The following is a 19137-nucleotide window of genomic DNA, read 5'->3' as shown; positions in this document are numbered from 1 at the left end:
ACTTGGAGCTCTGGTACTTTCCCAACACAGCTACGACAATTTACAACTGTTATACCAATGGTTCCTGTAGCTACGTTCTTCCTGTGTTCAGCCTGCACCGTTTGTGACTGAAGCCCTTCTTGTGTTTTCCCGAGAGTCTCTAACCTAAAAAAACGCCCAGTATAAGCCACACAGCCCCTGATACCCATGTAGCTGCCTCCTGCATATAGTGGACACCTGACCTATTCAGCGGAACCCGAAACCCAACCACACTCTGGCGCAAGTCGAGGAATCTGCAGCCTACACAGTCGCAGAACTGTCTGAGCCTCTGATTCAGACCCTCCACTCGGCTCTGTACCAGAGGTCCGCAATCGGTCATGTCGACTATGCTGCCAATGGTCAGCTCTGCTTCCATCTTGCAAGCAAGACTGGCAGCCTTCACCACTTCTGTTAGCCACTCGAAACCAGAGAGAATCTCTTCTGATCCTAAGTGACACACATCATTGGTACCAACATGAGCAACCACCTGCAGTTGGCTGAACCCTGTGCTCTTCATGGCATCCGAGAGGACCCTTTCCACCTCTGGAACGACTCCACCCAGTATGCACATGGAGAGAACACTGGTTTTCTTACCGTTCTTGTCAGCCAAGTCCCTAAGGGGCCTCATAACGTGCGTAACATTGGAGCTCCCAACTACCAATAATCCCACCCTCTGCAATTTCCCAGATCTCGCAGGCTGAGTGGTTTCCTCTGAAACAGGACAGGCGACAGCATCTAGCTCAGCGAGTGTCAGCCACAGACAGGACCTGGAACCTGTTTCGCAGACAAACCATGGAGGCCTTACATACGGCTGCCTGGGAAGTCTTTCACCGCCTGCTTCGCCGTGGGGTGACCTTCCACTCGACCACAGGTGAAGGGTCAACCTTCGAGCGAGCAGTAACTGGGTTGGCCACCAGTGAGGACCGATCAGAGGACTCTTGCTGGATGTACGTTGGATAGCCACGGCCGGCCCGCAACAGTGGTGCCCATCCACCGCAATGTGTGTGTGTGTGTGTGTGTGTGTGTGTGTGAGAGAGAGAGAGAGAGAGAGAGAGAGAGAGAGAGAGATATCACTGTCAGAGCCCGTCACAGGCCCCAGTCTATGCTCAGCCTCAGTTATTTATGTGTTGCTACAGTCGTGGTGTATGTAATTGGTTCCAGCTGAATGTTACTTAAATACTGTGTTCAAGTTGTTAGTGCTTCCATGGAATAAAGTGAGTTCAGGCTACTGGTTATGTTTTACTTATACCGAATAATAACATTATTGGCGACGAGTGTGGTCCTGTTCTCAATGTAAATTTTTACTCTGGTTGGTCTTCTGTTTATTCTCACAATGGCTGATGGTGTTATGGAGGACATTTTATGTCAGCTGGTCAATCAGCAAGAATCATTCGCCAAGCCATTTCACCACCAATGGTAGGAGCCAGACAATCAAACTCAGGTACTTCAATCATTGGCTTCTGTTTTGTTGTAGTTGGCATGATCCTCAGTCTTTGTCACCTACTGTTTTGCACTCCCTGACCCCATGGTTTATCTGCCTTCCTTTTCTGCATACGATGAGTTCATTGAGGAATGGGACGCATATGTGAAATATCTGCAACAACACTTTCAAGCTTTTGGGATTACTACACACATCAAAAAAAAGTTTCGCATCACCTCGGTTCCGGAACCTGTACTGAAAATTGGAACAGAGATCAACATAAACATCATTTCCACCCTTTTTATTGCTCATGAAAACCACACATGCATGTTGTACCACCATACAGTGAGACCTTCAGAAGTGGTGGTCCAGATTGCTGTACACACTGGTACCTCTAACACCCAGTAGCACGTCCTCTTGCATTGATGCATGCCTGTATTCATTGTGGCATACTGTCCATAAGTTCATCAGGGCACTGTTCGTCCAGATTATCCCACTCCTCAATGGCAATTCGGCGCAGATCCCTCAGAGTGGTTGATGGGTCACATCATCCATAAACAGCTCTTTTCAATCTATCCTAGGCATGTTCAATAGGGTTCATGTCTGGAGAACACACTGGTCGCTCTAGCGGAGTGATGTCATTATCCTGAAGATCCTGAAGGAAGTCATTCACACGATGTGCCTGAAGGGAGCGTGAATCATCATCCATGAAGACGAATGCCTCGCCAATATGCTGCCGATATGGTTGCACTATCGGTCGGAGGATGGCCTTCATGTATCATACAGCCATTACGGCGCCTTCCGTGACCACCAGTGGCATATGTCGGCCTCACATAATACCACACCAAAACAGCAGGTAACCTCCACATTGCTGCACTCGCTGGACAGTGTGTGTAAGGCATTCAGCCTGACCGGGTTGCCTCCAAACTCGTCTCCGAAGATTGTCTGATTGAAGGCATATGCAACACTCATTGGTGAAGAGAATGTGATGCCAATCCTGGCGTGGTTGAACTACACACTTGGTTGAACTACACACAACATGAGCCGTGTACCTCTTTCCTGGTGGGATGACTGGAACTGATCAGCTGTCGGACACCCTCCATCTAATAGCGCTGCTCATGCATGATTGTGTACTTCATTGAGCGGGTGTAGTGACATCTGTGAACAGTCAAATGGACTGTGTCTGTGATACAATATACACAGTCAATGTCTATTTTCGAGAGTTCTGGGAACTGTGGTGATGCAAAACTTTTTTTGATGTGTGTATTTTATGTTGCGCCTTGTTCCTTTCATGGATATCACCAAGAGTCCTGTGTCAGCTCACCCCTTTGCAAGATCCATGTTATTTAATTTTTGACCAAAGGTGTGAACTTCTTGTAAAATACTACTGTAAGTGCACCCAATGTTATTGCATCCTAGGTTGAGTTTTACCGCTGTAGGAAGCAACAACATCAATCCTATCAAGCATGGACAGCTGAACTCCATGGGTTAAGTCATCACTGTCATTTTGTGTCTGATGTGCTTACAGAGCTGTATACTGATCAGATGCTGAGAGATGCTATCATTCGTTTAGTTCCAGATTGTGAGGTGCGCAAGTGTGTCCTCTCGTGTGAAAATCCATACCTTTCTGAGGTTTTAGCTATTGCACAGTCATTCGAGGTGTTGCGAGCTGCAGGTAACGAACTTGAGTAATAGTGTGAGGTATCAGCAATTGAACTCCCTCCTCCGCACCAAGCTTCAGGTAGTTCTCAAGGGCAAGACACGGTTGTGGTGGTCCACACACAATCACAGCGTCAAGGCGGCTAGCCTCCCTCCCAGCAGCAGCTGCACCGACAACATTAACAAGCCAATATGCAGCAATGTACATCTTCCATGCTCCTATCCTGCCCTTATTGTTTTATGAACTATGAGCATCCAGACTGCCCAAAACGCTGGGCCATCTGTCATAACTGCAACACAAAAGATTACGTTGCTTCCGTTTACAATGGAAAAATTCGGCACAATGATCCTGATGCAGATGTGGAGGTAAACTTTGTATTGGCTATTTCTATTAGGCCAAACAAGCTCTTCATTGATGTTACGGTTTTTCATAAAGTTCTGCACATGCAAATGGTTACAGGAGCTGCAATAACCTTCTTAAACTCACAAACGTATATGGACTTGGCCTCCCCTACATTTCTCCCTGCGTCACAAAAGTTAGTAAATTACAATAAACAGTGTATTCCTATTCTTGGCCAACTCTCTGCCCCTGTGACCTACCAGTTAGTAGAGTGGTTAGTTACATTTCTTGTTGTAGATAATGCACGTAAGGAGAATCTTTTTGGGTTAGATGCTTCTAAGTTGTTTGGCTTTACCATTTCAGATGAAATGAATTTAGTGTCTGAACAAGTGACATATACACAGTTAGATGCATTACGTTCTGGGTTTTCCTCTTTTTTCTCTTCTGGATTAGGATGTGCCAACAATTTTCAAGTACACATTACCAAGAAATCTGCTCGGCTTCATTTTTTCCAGGCCCATCTGGTTCAAGTGGGGAACAAATCAACAATTAATTAGATCACCTCATGGAATCCGGCATTGTTCAGCCTATTGCATCAATTGAATGGTCCACCCCTTAGTTGTAGTACAGAAACCGTTTGACAGGTTATGCCTCTGTGGTGATTTTAAAGTTTCTGCAGATGTACGATCTGTAGTGGATACAAGCTGATACCACTGCCAGATGAATCCTTTGCAAAGTTATCAGGTGGTCATTATTTTTCAAGAATTGACTTGTTGGATGCCTATTTACAACTCCCTTTAGATACAGAGTAACAACATATGTTAGCTGTCAATAACCCTTTTGGATTGTACCAATATTTGCTGTTGCCTTTTGGAGTCACCAGCACTCCTGCTATTTTTCACTGTTTTTTGGAACAACTTATAACGTCTGTGCCGGGTTGTGCAAACAATCTGGTACACATTGTAGTTTCCAGTGCCGTTACTGAGGAACATTTACAAAATCTCCATACACTTTTTTCTCCCGTCCTCCAAGCAGCCAGATTGAAGTGTAATTTAGAAAAATGTCCATTTTTACAAGTTTATATCATTTATCTTGGATTTGAAGTTTCTAGTGAGGGTCTCAAACCCCTGCACCAACCCGTTTATGCTATTGTCTCTCTTCCATACCCTACATCAATCAAAGAAATGCAGGTTTTTCTATGCAAAGTCGCCCACTACCATAAATTTTTGCCTGGGGCAGTGAAAATAATACAGCTGTCCAAAGAGACTCAGTTTCGCTGGTCACCAACTTATGAAACCACATTATAAACCCTTAAGACCAAGTTACAGTGTCCTGCTTGTGATGCACCAATCAGGCCTCCTCTTGGTCCTTGCAATGGATGCTTCATGTCATGGATTGGGGGTAGTTCTGACCCATAGATATACTGATGGCTACCAGCAGCCTATTGCTTATGACTCAAAAATGCTGAGTCCTGCTCAAACAAGGTACTCTCTCATAGAAAAGAAAGCTTCGGCCATTGCATATGCTGTGAAGGAATTCAATGTTTTTTTCTCTATGGTACCCAAGTCCACCTGATCACCAATCACAAACCACTGGTTTCCTTATTCAGTCCTTCTACGTTGTTACCATATAGAGTGGCACATCACATTCAGTGTTGGGTTCTTTTCCTTTCATATTACAACTATGAGATTCATTCCTGCCCCACAAATCAACATGCAATGCCAATGCTTTGTCCTGCCTACTGGCCAGTCCAGACCGAGGATTTGATCAGGAGGAATTGTTTTAGTTTCCACATTGATGCTACCACATCACAGATGGTTAATGGTTTTCCTGTCACTAACACACAGATCATGAGGGCTTTAGCTTTGGATCCCATTTTGTGGAAGTCACACCATTCGCACAAATGGTTGGCCGGATTCACCACCTTCTCATGCGTACAACCTCCTTCATAATTATTACATCTTTTGACACCAATTCCCTGCTGTGGATGGTGTTCTGCTTTCAGACATGAATCATGTGGCCCCTTGGGTAGTGATCCCCTCAGTGCTTTGTTTGGAGTTTCTCTGTTTATTACATGTAGATCATTGGGGTGCATCATGCACAAAAGTATTGGCCCGCTGACACGCGTTTTGCTTGGCTTGGATGGTGATGTTACTCAACTGGTTGCCTACTGTTCATGGTGTGCAACACACCAGCGGCTCCTGAAGCATCGTTGTCTCCTTGGCACACACCACTGCATACATGAGACCGCATACATGTGGATTTCGCTGGACCCTTTCTCAACGCTTACGGGCTGTTGGTTGTTGACACATATTCTCATTTTACATACAGCATTTGTTGTGTTTCCACATCCCCAACTGCCACTGTTGCAGCCTCATCCAAAATTTTTTCACTCAACGGCTTGCCCACAATGTTAGCATCCAATAATGGTCCACAATTTTCATCACAATAGTTTGCAGCATTTTGTAATTCCCATGGTATCCGTCACATCCTCACCCCGCCATTCCATCCACAATCTAATGGTGAGGCAGAATACCTAGCGCAAATGTTCAAAACTCATATGAAAAAGTATGTTGCCATCTCTTTGTACAATTATGCCTTAGATTGGTTTCTCTCATCTACTGTTTCACACCATTCGGCGAGAAGAACTCGGCGGAGCTACTCCATGGGGACCAGCCGAGGGCATGGCTTCACTTCTTGTGTCCTCCAACTGCAACATCAACCTGTGCAGCCGCCATGCCTCTTCCAGCTGAGTGTGGCTGTCTGGGCACTCGATTTCGGACGTCACCCTAAATGGATTCCAGCTGTCATCGCCAAATGCCAGGACAGCAGCTCTGCGAAATCGGCAAGGAGGATGGCCTCTCCTTGAGGCACCATGATCAGTTTCACCTTTGCACAGATGACGGATCCCTCTGATGACACACCATCACATCCAAGCCCATCCACATCGACTGTCACATCACCTGCTGTTACTGTTGCTGATTCTCCACACCAGCATGGTTGAGGGTCTCCTTCTTGGAGGCCGAACCAGCAGTTGTTCTATTGCTTCTGACACCGTCATCAGGGATTCCATCGCCTATTCCTGAGTAACTGCTGATACCAATATCATCAGCACCATGAGCACTGTCAGCAGAGACGATGCCCGAGGTCAATATGGAAACAGCCCTGGGGTTGCTGGTGTTGCCGTATTGTTTCACTTCAGACCATACACTCCCATTGCAGCGTGCCACCTTAGCCAGAGCCCAGCGGACAAGTAGGACAGCATGGCATCTCAAGAATCCATTATCTCCCTAAGAGAGGAAGAATGCAGTGATGCTTGCACATACTTTCGAAAGGCCATTTGTGTGGCAGTGCTATGTCGTCCACAGAGGGCACCTCAGAATTATATATGTGTGTGTGTGTGTGTGTGTGTGTGTGTGTGTGTGTGTGTGTGTGTGTGGGCGCGCGTGCGCGTGTGTGATACAATTGTGAGAGCCTGCCATGGGGTCCAGTCTATTTAAGGTTAGATGAGTTACACTCAGCCTCAGTTCTCTATCTGTTTTGCTACAGCTCTTTGTGAATGTAATTGCTTCCTGCTGACTGTTACTTAAATACTGTGTTCAAGTTTTTAATGCTTCAGTGGAATAAATTTGTGTTCACAACCGATCGTGTTGTACTCATACCTAATTACAACACAGTATCTCCTTGCAAAATTGTTAATGTACACAATGTAAACTTGCTTTTGTACAAGAAAATTGATAATTTATTATCTTCATTGTTTATATCAATGTATGCATTTATTTTTTCCTGGTAAGTGCAATTAGTACAACCTCGTATCTCAATGTATATGAGCACTAAGGTCATGACAATGTCTGAAAACTGATCTTCATGTGAACAACAAATAAATAAAAATAAATCAACAAACGCTATAACTGCACACTGCTAACACTGCATGTAATATTACATGCTTTGAGCAAAAAATAAACTCATCTCTGTCACATCTACTTGTTTCAATTTGTCCAAGTCTTATTGCCTACCTTTCTGAATCTCTGTCTTATCATTATAAATTCTTTCTGAAACCATTAAATGTCTCCAGATCTCTTCCATGTATACAGCTTTCTTTCGTGATTTTTAAACCAAGTGATAGCAATGATTACACTGGAATCTGAGAAAAATTTTATCAGCAGCTTTCCCTTTCATTCTTTCCCTGCCATTTTCTTTCTCATCCTTTTTCTACTGCTGAATTCCAGTCCCCCATCACAATTAAACTTTCTGCTTCCTTGATGTACTGCATAATTTTTTTTTTCAATCCCTTCATCATTTATATAACTACCTGTATTACTATGGTGGGTCATGTGTCTGTCTTGGCTACAGTAATTGGTTTACTATACTGTTCATAATAGTTCCTCTGCATTCCTACTATCTTACTTCATTATTAGAAGTCCTCTTGCATTACCTCTTTTTCCTTTTGTGTTGATAAGGAATAATTTGTGAAATAATTATGGTAGAAAGATCTGTAAGAAAAGACTTCGAGAAAAGCAAAAATATTTCCACTGTGTATCAAATATCAAATAAAAGGCACAATTAAAGTCTAAATCCAATTTATATGACTATTCAGAACTGTAAGACAATTTGTGAAGAAGTACCAATGAATTTAAGACTCCACTTACCTTGTTATATTCTGAAATAATTCTTTAATATCTGCTGCAACAGGAAGGTGCTCAAATTCTGATGGGTCATAGGAACTGAAAACAAGCATAAGAAATAAATTAAAAATTGTAATTATTTCATCAGATGGCATGTCTGTACAATGGATATGTGCACATGTTCTCTTTGTTGTATGAAATAATGTGACTCACAGTATGCTTCTCTTGTATTTTTATTGAGCACTAGCAAGTACCTGACACGCATTGCAATACCACTCACAGAAAAAAGATTGTGTTTAAATTCTGTTTACTGAAGTGCTACTGGAGACACAACAGTTTTTGTTTTCCCATTGGCTACGTACATGAATAAATTAGAATGTTTTGTAAAAACAAACATGATGTGACTTACCAAACGAAAGCGTTGGCAGGTTGATAGACACACAAACAAACACAAACATACACACAAAATTCAAGCTTTCGTAACCAACGGTTGCTTCATCAGGAAAGAGGGAAGGAGAGGGAAAGACGAAAGGATGTGGGTTTTAAGGGAGAGGGTAAGGAGTCATTCCAATCCCGGGAGCGGAAAGACTTACCTTAGGGGGAAAAAAGGACAGGTATACACTCACACACAAACACATATCCATCCACACATACATAGACACAAGCAGACATTTGTAAAGGCAAAGAGTTTGGGCAGAGATGTCAGTCGAGGCGGAAGTACAGAGGCAAAGATGATGTTGAATGACAGATGAGGTATGAGCGGCGGCAACTTGAAATTAGCGGAGGTTGAGGCATGGCGGGTAACGAGAAGAGAGGATATACTGAAGGGCAAGTTCCCATCTCCGGAGTTCTGATAGGTTGGTGTTAGTGGGAAGTATCCAGATAACCTGGACGGTGTTACACTGTGCCAAGATCTGCTGGCTGTGCACCAAGGCATGTTTAGCCACAGGGTGATCCTCATTACCAACAAACACTGTCTGCCTGTGTCCATTCATGCGAATGGACAGTTTGTTGCTGGTGAACTCTGGAGATGAGAACTTGCCCTTCAGTATATCCTCTCTTCTCGTTACCCACCAGGCCTCAACCTCCGCTAATTTCAAGTTGCCGCCGCCCATATCTCACCTGTCATTCAACATAATCTTTGCCTCTGTACTTCCGCCTCGACTGACATCTCTGCCCAAACTCTTTGCCTTTACAAATGTCTGCTTGTGTCTGTGTATGTGCGGATGGATATGTGTTTGTGTGTGAGTGTATACCTGTCCTTTTTTCCCCCTAAGGTAAGTCTTTCCGCTCCCGGGATTGGAATGACTCCTTACCCTCTCCCTTAAAACCCACATCCTTTCGTCTTTCCCTCTCCTTCCCTCTTTCCTGATGAAGCAACCATTGGTTGCGAAAGCTTGAATTTTGTGTGTATGTTTGTGTTTGTTTGCGTGTCTATCAACCTGCCAGCACTTTCGTTTGGTAAGTCACATCATCTTTGTTTTTAGATATATTTTTCCCACATGGAATGTTTCCCTCTATTATATTCATATCATTAGAATGTTTTCTGATACATGAGCAGGCCACATACAGCTGTCCATGTGAGAAGCATAGATTTGCCAAACTTAGTCCACACACTTGCAGCGACTGTCGCTGTTCTTTGCAAAGGAATTTCAAATCATAAACTGGTGTTGTTTGATTTTGAATGGCATATTTGTTGGAATCATAGGGATGTGTGGTAACAGAACATCTCTTGTAAATTTTCCATTTAAAGTTGTAGCTTCAATGATATTGTTCATCATCTTCTTTACTGAAAGCTTGGTTCCAAAGCAAAGTTGTCGTGGATTTATATCTCATAGAAGAATAATAGAAATGTCAATTTTTAATGTTAAAACATGCACCAACATTCCTGGGAAATCAAGTCAATTCAAGAATTCAGTTAGATAACTGACAATGTCATCTTATTACACATTGGAATGATTCATTGTCATCTCATTTGTTATTTTGTTTTCATTCAGAAACATTCACAGGCATGTGCGTAACAACCCGCAACAGTTTCATTGTCAAGTAACTCGTACACCATGTATTGTGAAATGGCTGTATTAATTCAGAAACCTATACAAGCGTTTTGCGTGATATTACTAGTTAATGTTATAAGAATTTGCAGGAAACTTAGTTTTGTCTTACGTTGTAATCACTGCTTTTATAACTGAATATTCTGTATTTTTAGGTTTGCAATAATATTATGAACATTCAACAAGTCATTTAAGATGTTGTTGCGACATAGATGATTTTGCACTTTCCATTTTCCCTATTGACACACTGATCATTGGGTATCATCTAACAATGTCTATTATTTCTTTACACTTGCACTTCATGAATTTCTCAGTTTAGCATTTGTACATGTATGGTGAAATACTATATTTGACAAGATACTATGTGTTTATTCAAAAAACTTCTTATATGTACCTTAATTCTTTGTTACATTTACTCTTATGTAAGCTCCATTACAAATAATGCTCCAAATTATTCCAGTGGCTATTACTCCTTATACACTTTTTGATTTATCATGAAACGGGTGCAGTACTGCCACAAATGGCTGTTTCTAGAATGGCACTGCTCAAAAATGAGTAAGGAAGTGTGGTTAGGTGTATATTACAGCTACTTAGTGGTTAACAGGATGTTACTCTTCTAGGTTCGGGAAGGATTTCAGACTATAATAATCTCTTCTCAGGGACTGAGTTAATAAATCACTCCCCTGTGATTTTGATTTCTCCTTGATCAACATTTTACACAATAGTTCACATTCTATTGGATTAAAAATTGATTTTGTAATTTAAATGGTGGCTCCTGTATACTGGTTAACAATTCATTAGAATATAGAGGCAATTTTAATTTTCTTAATGAAGAACTTATATTTGAAAGTTGCTGTGTAAAGACAGAACAACATAATATTATTATTATCTCAGTATATAGAATTCCAGGTAGTGATGTGACTAAATTATTGTTAGAGAAATTCTAGTGTCTCCTACACAAACTCACAAAAGAAAAGAGAAAAAAATAGTAATTGCTGCTGATTTTACCATAGATACAGTGAGTGAAACAAGCTTGTCAACAAAGTATGTTGACTTAATTCAAGAATATGGGTTTAGACTAAATTTCACTGATTTCACCAGAATAAATGAGTGAACTGCAACGTGTATAGACAATTGATATAACGTCAAGTTGAATACATATATTTCAAAAATGACACAAAACATGTAAGTCACAGGGCAAGTTTACAAAGCAAGACATGTGAACACAGTAACATTCAAATCAACACTGAGTCCAAGTCTGGCGGATGCTGGCCAGCTGGCCGCTTAGGTGGTGCGGCTGCTGCATGGCTGGCAGACAGCGCCGCATGGAGAAGACACATGTAATTGTGCGGCGGCACTTTGAATGATCGGCGAGTCACAACACTTTTCCCCCCTTTGAAATTTTTGCACTGGTCCTGATGGAGGTGGCCTGTAGATTGCTAACGTCCATAGGCTTTGTTTGACTGGCCGTAAAGTCTCGAGGAGGAGGCTTCCCGTACAGACGGAAGTGTCCCCGATGATAACGGGTCGAGATGACAGGAGACGTAGGGGTCGAATCTGCTGGGACCCCGTGCACCAATCTGCCAAATTGCGGCAAGTCCAGTTGATATGACAGGAGACATTGGCGATGTGTCGGCATCCGTAGGAGAAGGAGGCGAGTAGAGTTGCTCCGACAGATGATGGTCATCCGGTTCCTGCATGGGCACGTCTCCTGGTGGCGTCCGTTCTTGTGCTGGCACCGAGATGATGGTGAGAGGGCTGCGTTGTGAGTAATGAGAGTTGCGAAGATCCCGAGTGTCAGGTAGAGCCGAAGGTGGTGTAGCAGAATTCGGGACAGTTGTTGCCAGCACGTGAGGCTGAAGCTGGTCCAAATGATGCACTGCAACACCCGTGTCCGTCTGTATTTCATAGAGGAGTTGGCCACGGTGTCGTAAGATGCGGCCCCAACTCCATTTTGGCCACCTGCCATACCCCCGTACCCATACAAGGTCGCCGGCGGTGAACCGGCCAAGCGAAGGCAACCGCACCCGGGAGGAGGAAGGCCGCAGAAGATGAAGTAGCGTGTGGGGCTGTCGGCCATGTAAGAGCTCAGCCGGGCTATGGTCGCCCATGGGGGTGAAACGGTAAGAAGCCAGAAATTGGAGAAGCGCATCATCAGCAGCAGAAGAAGTCATGAGTTTCCTCATCTGAGCCTTAAATGTGCGGACCAGTTGTTCAGCCTCACCGTTTGATTGTGGATGGAACGGATGGGTCGTGACATGCATGATGCCGTGACGAGCACAAAAATCCGCAAATTCGGAAGAGGCAAATTGCGGACCATTATCAGTAACAAGAATAGAGGGAAGGCCCTCCGAAGAAAAAATGCGGTTGAGAGCACTTGTGGTTGCCGCGCTGGTAGGCGACGTGCAACGTACAATGAAAGGAAAGTTAGAGTAGGCCTCAAAACGAGTAGCCAATAAGTACCTAAAAAAGGTCCCGCGAAGTCAGCATGAATGCGCCCCAAGGGCTTCTCAGGCGAAGGTCACAGTGACAAAGATGACTTCGGGGTGGCGGCCTGTGACGCACAAGGGCCGCAGGCAGCGACCATGTGTGCTACTTCAGAGTCGATGCCAGGCCAGTACACGTGACGGCGCACCAGAGATTTTGTGCGAGAGACACCTCAGTGCCCTTGGTGAAGGAGGTGCAAGACCGAAGCAGGCAAAGACGCAGGTACCACAACACGTGGTAAAGCATTGTCGGTGGAAAGGAGAATAACACCATCGCTAGCCATGAGGCGGGGTAGCGCAAAGCATAGTAGTTCCGCAACGGATCAGAAGTCTTAGCACACAGACGGTCTGGCCAACCCTTCTGAATACAGTGTAAAACCCGGGAGAGGGTAGGGTCAGAACCCGTAGCAGCCGCCAGCCGGTCCCCGGTGATGGGGAATCCGATCACAACCCGCTGCTCAGCAACATCCAGGTGGAAACACAAAAGTTCCTCCCTATCGAATGCCATATCAGGACCCATGGGAGAGTGAGACAGTGCATCAGCACTTGCATGTTGAGGCGTCGGTGGGAAATGAATCTCATAATAGAACCTAGACAAGTAAAGAGCCCAACGCTGGAGGCAGTGTGCAGCCTTGTCGGGAAGCGACGTTGATGGATGAAACAAGGAAACAAGTTGTTTGTAGTCCGTAACAAGATGAAATTTGGATCCATAAAGAAAGAAGAGCATAAATAATGGCCAAAGCTTCTTTTTCAATTTGAGAATATTTCCGTTGGGCATCTGTGAGCGTTTTGGAGGCATAAGCAATGGGTTGTTCAGAACCGTCAGAAAAACGGTGCACAAGGACGGCACCAACCCCATATTGAGAGGCGTCTGTGACAAGAACGAGATGTTGGCCAGGTCGATAAGTAGCCAGGCACGGGGCCTGTTTCAGCATAGTCTTCCATTTTTGGAAAGCCGCATCGCATGTTATGAACCAATGAAAAGACACGTTTTTATGCAACAGGCAATGCAATGGCTGAGCCACCAAAACCGCAGACGATAAAAACCTGTGATAGTATGCTATTTTCCCCAAGAAAGCCTGCAGTTCCTTAACAGACATAGGGCGAGGAAGGGCATCGATCGCAGCGACAGTTTGCTGAAGCGGACGAAAACCATCCTGAGAGAGTTGGAACCCCAAGTAGGTGATAGATACCTGAAAAAATTGTGATTTCTGAAGATTACACTTAAGACCGGCAGTCGGTAAGACATGAAAAAGTGTGCGGAGATTCTGAAGATGTTCTTCAGCAGTGGAGCCAGTGACAACAATGTCATCCATGTAATTGATACACCCAGGGACAGGGAGCAATAATTGTTCCAACAATCGCTGAAAGAGAGCAGGGGCACTGGCAACCCCGAATGGCAATCGTTGGTATTGATAGAGACCAAAAGGCGTGTTAAGGACCAGAAACTGCCGGGTAGCAGCGACGAAAGGAAGTTGATGATAAGCTTCCGACAGGTCAATTTTAGAAAAATACTGGCCTCCCGCAAGTTTAGTGAACAATTCTTCAGGTCGGGGCATAGGGTAAGTGTCGATGAGGCATTGAGCATTTATAGTGGCTTTGAAATTGCCACAGAGACGAATATCACCATTGGGCATAGCAATGACAACGACAGGAGAGGACCACTCACTGGAAGTGACAGGAAGCAAGACCCCTGAAACAGTGAGACGATCCAGCTCCCATTTTACCCAATCACGAAGGGCCACAGGAATGGGCCGAGCCCGAAAAAACTTAGGCCGAACAGTGGGTTTGAGCATGATATGAGCTTCAAAGTCATTTGCACGGCCTAACCCAGGAGAGAAAAGGGACAAAAATGTCGTCGACAAGGAATCCAATTGAGCATAAGGAATGGCATCAGAGACAATATTGATAGAGTCATATATGGAGAACCCAAAAATGCGAAAGGCATCAAAACCAAAAAGATTTTCCGCGTTACTATGGTCGACCACAAATATGGTAACAGTGCGAACGACAGATTTGTAAGATACTTCAGCAGTAAATTGTCCCAAGAAGGAAATCTTCTGTTTATTGTACGCCCGTAATTGCCGAGTGACAGGTGATAGGATTGGAGAATCCAACTGAAGATACGTCTGAGAATTAATGATAGTGGCAGCAGAACCAGTATCCACCTGCATGCGAACATCCCGATCAAGGATTTGGACTGTGAGGAATAACTTCCCTGAAAGGGAAGAAGTGCAATTGACAGACAACACAGAAGCAGAATCAGTGTCATGGTCATGAACATCATGTATGCGGTCGGATTTGCAAACGGAAGACACATGACCCTTCTTTTTGCAATTGTGACACGCGGCCCAACGTTGGGGACAATCCTCGCGTGAATGTTTCGTAAAACACCGCGGACATGAAGGAAGTTGCCGGGAGTTTTGCTGCAGTTTCTGAGAAGGTTGTTTACGGTTAGGCTGAGGCTGTGCATAGGAGCGTACTGCGGCCACGTCAGCCGGCGGGGACACGCCACACTCTTCCTCAACATCGCACAGACGTATTTCCCCGACGTCGCCCCAAGCCTCTATTTCTGCTCCAGCGGCGCGAGAAATTTCAAAAGACTGCACGATGGATAGGACTTCATCTAGAGTCGGATTTGCCAACTGAAGGGCACGTTGCATCACTTCTTTGTTGGGTGCCGACCGGATAATAGCATCCCGTACCACGGAATCCACGTAGGATTCTTTGTGAACGTCAGTAACAAATTGACACTTTCGACTGAGGCCGTGAAGCTCAGCAGCCCAAGCGAGATAAGATTGATGCGGCTGACAACGATAAAAGGCAACATGAGAGGCTACCACATGCGTTTGCTTATGAAAATATACGGACAGAAGTGAGCACATTTCAGCAAAGGACAAAGGACAAAGACACAGGATCTTTCAAAGGAGCCAATTGCGACAACAACCAATACATTTGAGGTGGAATCCATGAAACGAACAGAGACTTACACGTTTGTTCGTCCGTGAAATGAAATGCCAAGAAGTGCTGTCGAAGACGTCTTTCGTAATCAGACCAGTCTTCCGCCGTCTCGTCGTAAGGAGGAAAAGGAGGTATAGACGACGACGAGAAATGGCTTGCATTTTATGCCGCGACGAAATCGTGAATCGCCGACGTGAGAAGCATTTGCTGTTCTATGAGACCTTGCAATAGCTGCTCTAAAGTAGCCATGGAAACCTGCGGGTCAACGATGAAAAGGAAAAATCCACTACCTCGTCGCCAATTGTTATAACGTCAAGTTGAACACATATATTTCAAAAACGACACAACACATGTAAGTCACAGGGCAAGTTTACAAAGCAAGACATGTGAACACGGTAACAATCAAATCAACACTGAGTCCAAGTCTGGCAGACGCTGGCCGGCTGGCCACTTAGGTGGCGTGGCTGCTGCATGGCTGGCAGACAGCGCCGCATGTAGAGGACGCGCGTAATTGCGCGGTTGCACTTTGAATGATTGGCGAGTCACAACAACAATATTTTAGCAAATTATACATTTAATGACACAGCCAAATTCTCTTTAGACCTAGGTATTTCAGATCACTCTGCTTTGCTTGTTGAATTACTTAAAATAAATAAGATGTTTCATGAAAAGACAGTTCAGTAAAGAAAACATACACTTACCCTGTTGTAGACTGAATGAGGTAAACTGGTCATTTACACCATGAAAGCTCATGTTCAAAAATTTTTGATAAGTTTTTAAACAGCTTTTGACATGTTTTCAATGAAACTTTTCCGCCTGTAGTCTGTCACAGACAGGCAAGTAATAAACTAAAGTGGATTACTACTTGTATAATAATATCTACTAATAGAAAGAGACAGCTACATACTGAGCTGGAATAGAATAACAGTCCTGAGTTCATTAACTATGTTAAATCATATTTAAAAAATTTAGAAAGGTTGTAAAAGCCGCAAAGAAAATGGCACATACTAAATTTATCAACAAGCTCAGAAATAATCCAAGGAAGTATGGGCAGTTGTCAAATCTAAACTCAGAATCAATCTTAGCCACTAGGAAATTTCTAAAATAAAGATACAAGACAAAATAATTGTAAATCCTGCTCAAATATCAGAAAATTTTAACAATTTTTTTACAATGCTAGCAAAATCTGATGTTGATGTAGATGTAGGCTCCTACCAAAATAATGTACATTTATTTGGGTCAAGTCAGAGCAAGCATCAGAGTCTACAATAACTTTATCTTGGAACTCTTCCATTTGGTCCATGTTTGCAGAGAAAAACAACAATTTGAGAACTATGAGTCCACTACTTTTTTATTTGTTTATTTATTTATTCTCCATAAATGGGGAATAAATAAGTAAACAAATAATAAAAAGTGATTTGCATCAAGGCGGACTCACAATTCCCATATTGTTGCTAATCAGAGTCTAATTAAATTTGACAAAGTAACAGTAAAAGATGTAGAAAAAACTATGTTCAACCTAAATAATAGCACACCCACTGTCTGAAATAATTAATAATTCACTTGAAGAAGGTTACTTTCCAGTCATTCTAAAATATGTGGAAGTGAAACCATTGTTTAAAAAAGGCTCTAAAGAAGATATGCGAAATTACTGTCCAATTTCCCTTCTTCCTGAGTTTTCTAAAGCATTTGAAATGATCGTTGCAATCCAGATTCAAAATTTTTGTGTCAAATTTAATATAATCTCAAAAAATCAATTTGGCTTCCAAAAAGACAAAAGTACAATTTATGCAATTAATGAGTTCATAATTAAAATTAGTTCTACCTTAGATAAATCACAAAAAGCTGCAGGAATCTTCTGTGTCTTATTCAAAGTATTTGACTGTGTGAATCACTCCCCATTATTAAAATACGGAATTACAGGCAATGTCTTATGGTGGTGTAAGTCATATTTGAGGGTAGTCATAACATCAGACAAAGGAAAATATTCCTCGAAATATAGAACTGTCGCACGGAGGGTACCACAAAGATCAATGCTTGGCCCTATAATTTTTCTTTTTTACATAAATGACTTACCCATAAATATAAATCATCACTCAGTACAGATAGAAAATAAAAATGCAGAGGAAATTCCCGAAAATGTCATAAAAATGCAAGAAAATCTAAATGTGTGGTTCCATGTAAATGACATAAAACTACATATTTCAAAAACACAGCTTATGCAGTTTAAGACAAAACAATAAAAAATAGATGACATTCAGATTATGCAACAAATTATGGAACTGACTGAAGCAGACTGTGTTAATTATTAGGAATGCAGTTGGACAGAAATCTGTCATGGTCCTCACATAGAGACTATTTAAAAAAATAAACTGAACAGCCTGGTATTTGCTATGTTAATCTTAACCAATGTCACTGCCTTAGACACGAAAAAGCGTGTATCATAGCTACTTTAAGGCAATAATGACATATAGCACTGTCTTTTGGGGAAATGCTAGCAATTTGACAAAAATATTAACTTTACAGAAAAAGATTATAAGAAACATGTGTAGTGCAAAGACAAGAGAATCTTGTCAGTCACTATTAAGAGGTGTAAACATACTAAGTGTTCCCTCAGTGTATCTATATGAAATAATTTTTTTCACAAATAATCATCCAGAATTGTTTGTTCCAAATAACTTGTGGAACGGATATGAAACTAGAAATAAAGAAAGTTTCATGTTTCCTACACACAGATTCAATCTTTTTGCACAGACCCCACAATATATGGGGATGAAAATATACAATAAGTTACAAAAGACAAATTTTCAAAAGATTAAAACTGATTCAGTAAAAAGAAAATTACATAGCACCCTGGTACATACATGCTATTACTCTACTGATAAATTTTTTTAATGATGATATGACCATTTGAGCAGGATAAAAACTATATATATGGTGTCCCACTTATCTTGACCACCCTCAATAACTGTTTGTCCAGATTCAAATTATAAAATGTTTCAAATGGTTCAAATGGCTCTGAGCACTATGGGACTGAAAATCTGAAGACTTTGAACTACTTAAACCTAGCTAACTTAAGGACATCACACACATCCATGCCTGAGGCAGGATTTGAACCTGCGACTGTGGCGGATGCGCAGTTCCAGACTGAAGCGCCTAGAATTGCTTGGCCACAGCGGCCGGCCAAAATGTTTCAAGCAAATGATCTTTAGCCATCAGGGGAACATCAATCAGCATGGTTGTCTTCATTGTAGCTTTGTTTGTTACAAAGATATGAATATCAGTATGACTTTTTAAAATGGCACCCTGTATTTTTTATTTGGTAATTATTTCCTCTCCTAAAGACCTATTCAAAAATGTATCACAGTGTACCATTCACTGAAACACAATGTTATTAATTGCATAACACAACACTGACATTGACGCTCCCAGTGCTTAGTGCAGATACTGGGGATAATGGAACACATCCACATGCTGACGTTGACAGAGGACAAATGTAAACATAAGTATAATGGAAACGTGTCATTCCGTTAACCATTGTCAGTTGAAGAGTTGTGTGAGTAGAATGTACACC

At 42.6% G+C, this 19137-nt stretch overlaps 1 protein-coding gene across 4 annotated transcripts in view; it reads right to left on the bottom strand.

Annotated features, from left to right (window-relative positions):
• The window catches only part of LOC126236470 (intraflagellar transport protein 46 homolog), a 149120-nt gene that overhangs the window by 74167 nt on the left and 55816 nt on the right, over positions 1-19137 (bottom strand). For all 4 annotated transcript variants that reach the window (XM_049945798.1, XM_049945797.1, XM_049945796.1 and 1 more), the window contains one exon: positions 8087-8161. In XM_049945798.1, the coding sequence (XP_049801755.1) occupies positions 8087-8161 (75 nt within the window). The remainder of the gene's footprint in view (positions 1-8086; positions 8162-19137) is intronic.

This window comes from Schistocerca nitens, chromosome 2 (assembly GCF_023898315.1).
Source record: "Schistocerca nitens isolate TAMUIC-IGC-003100 chromosome 2, iqSchNite1.1, whole genome shotgun sequence".
In the NCBI taxonomy this organism is placed as follows: Eukaryota; Metazoa; Arthropoda; class Insecta; order Orthoptera; family Acrididae; genus Schistocerca; species Schistocerca nitens.
Note: the sequence above shows the minus strand (reverse complement) of the source record. Positions and strands in the feature narration are given on the sequence as shown.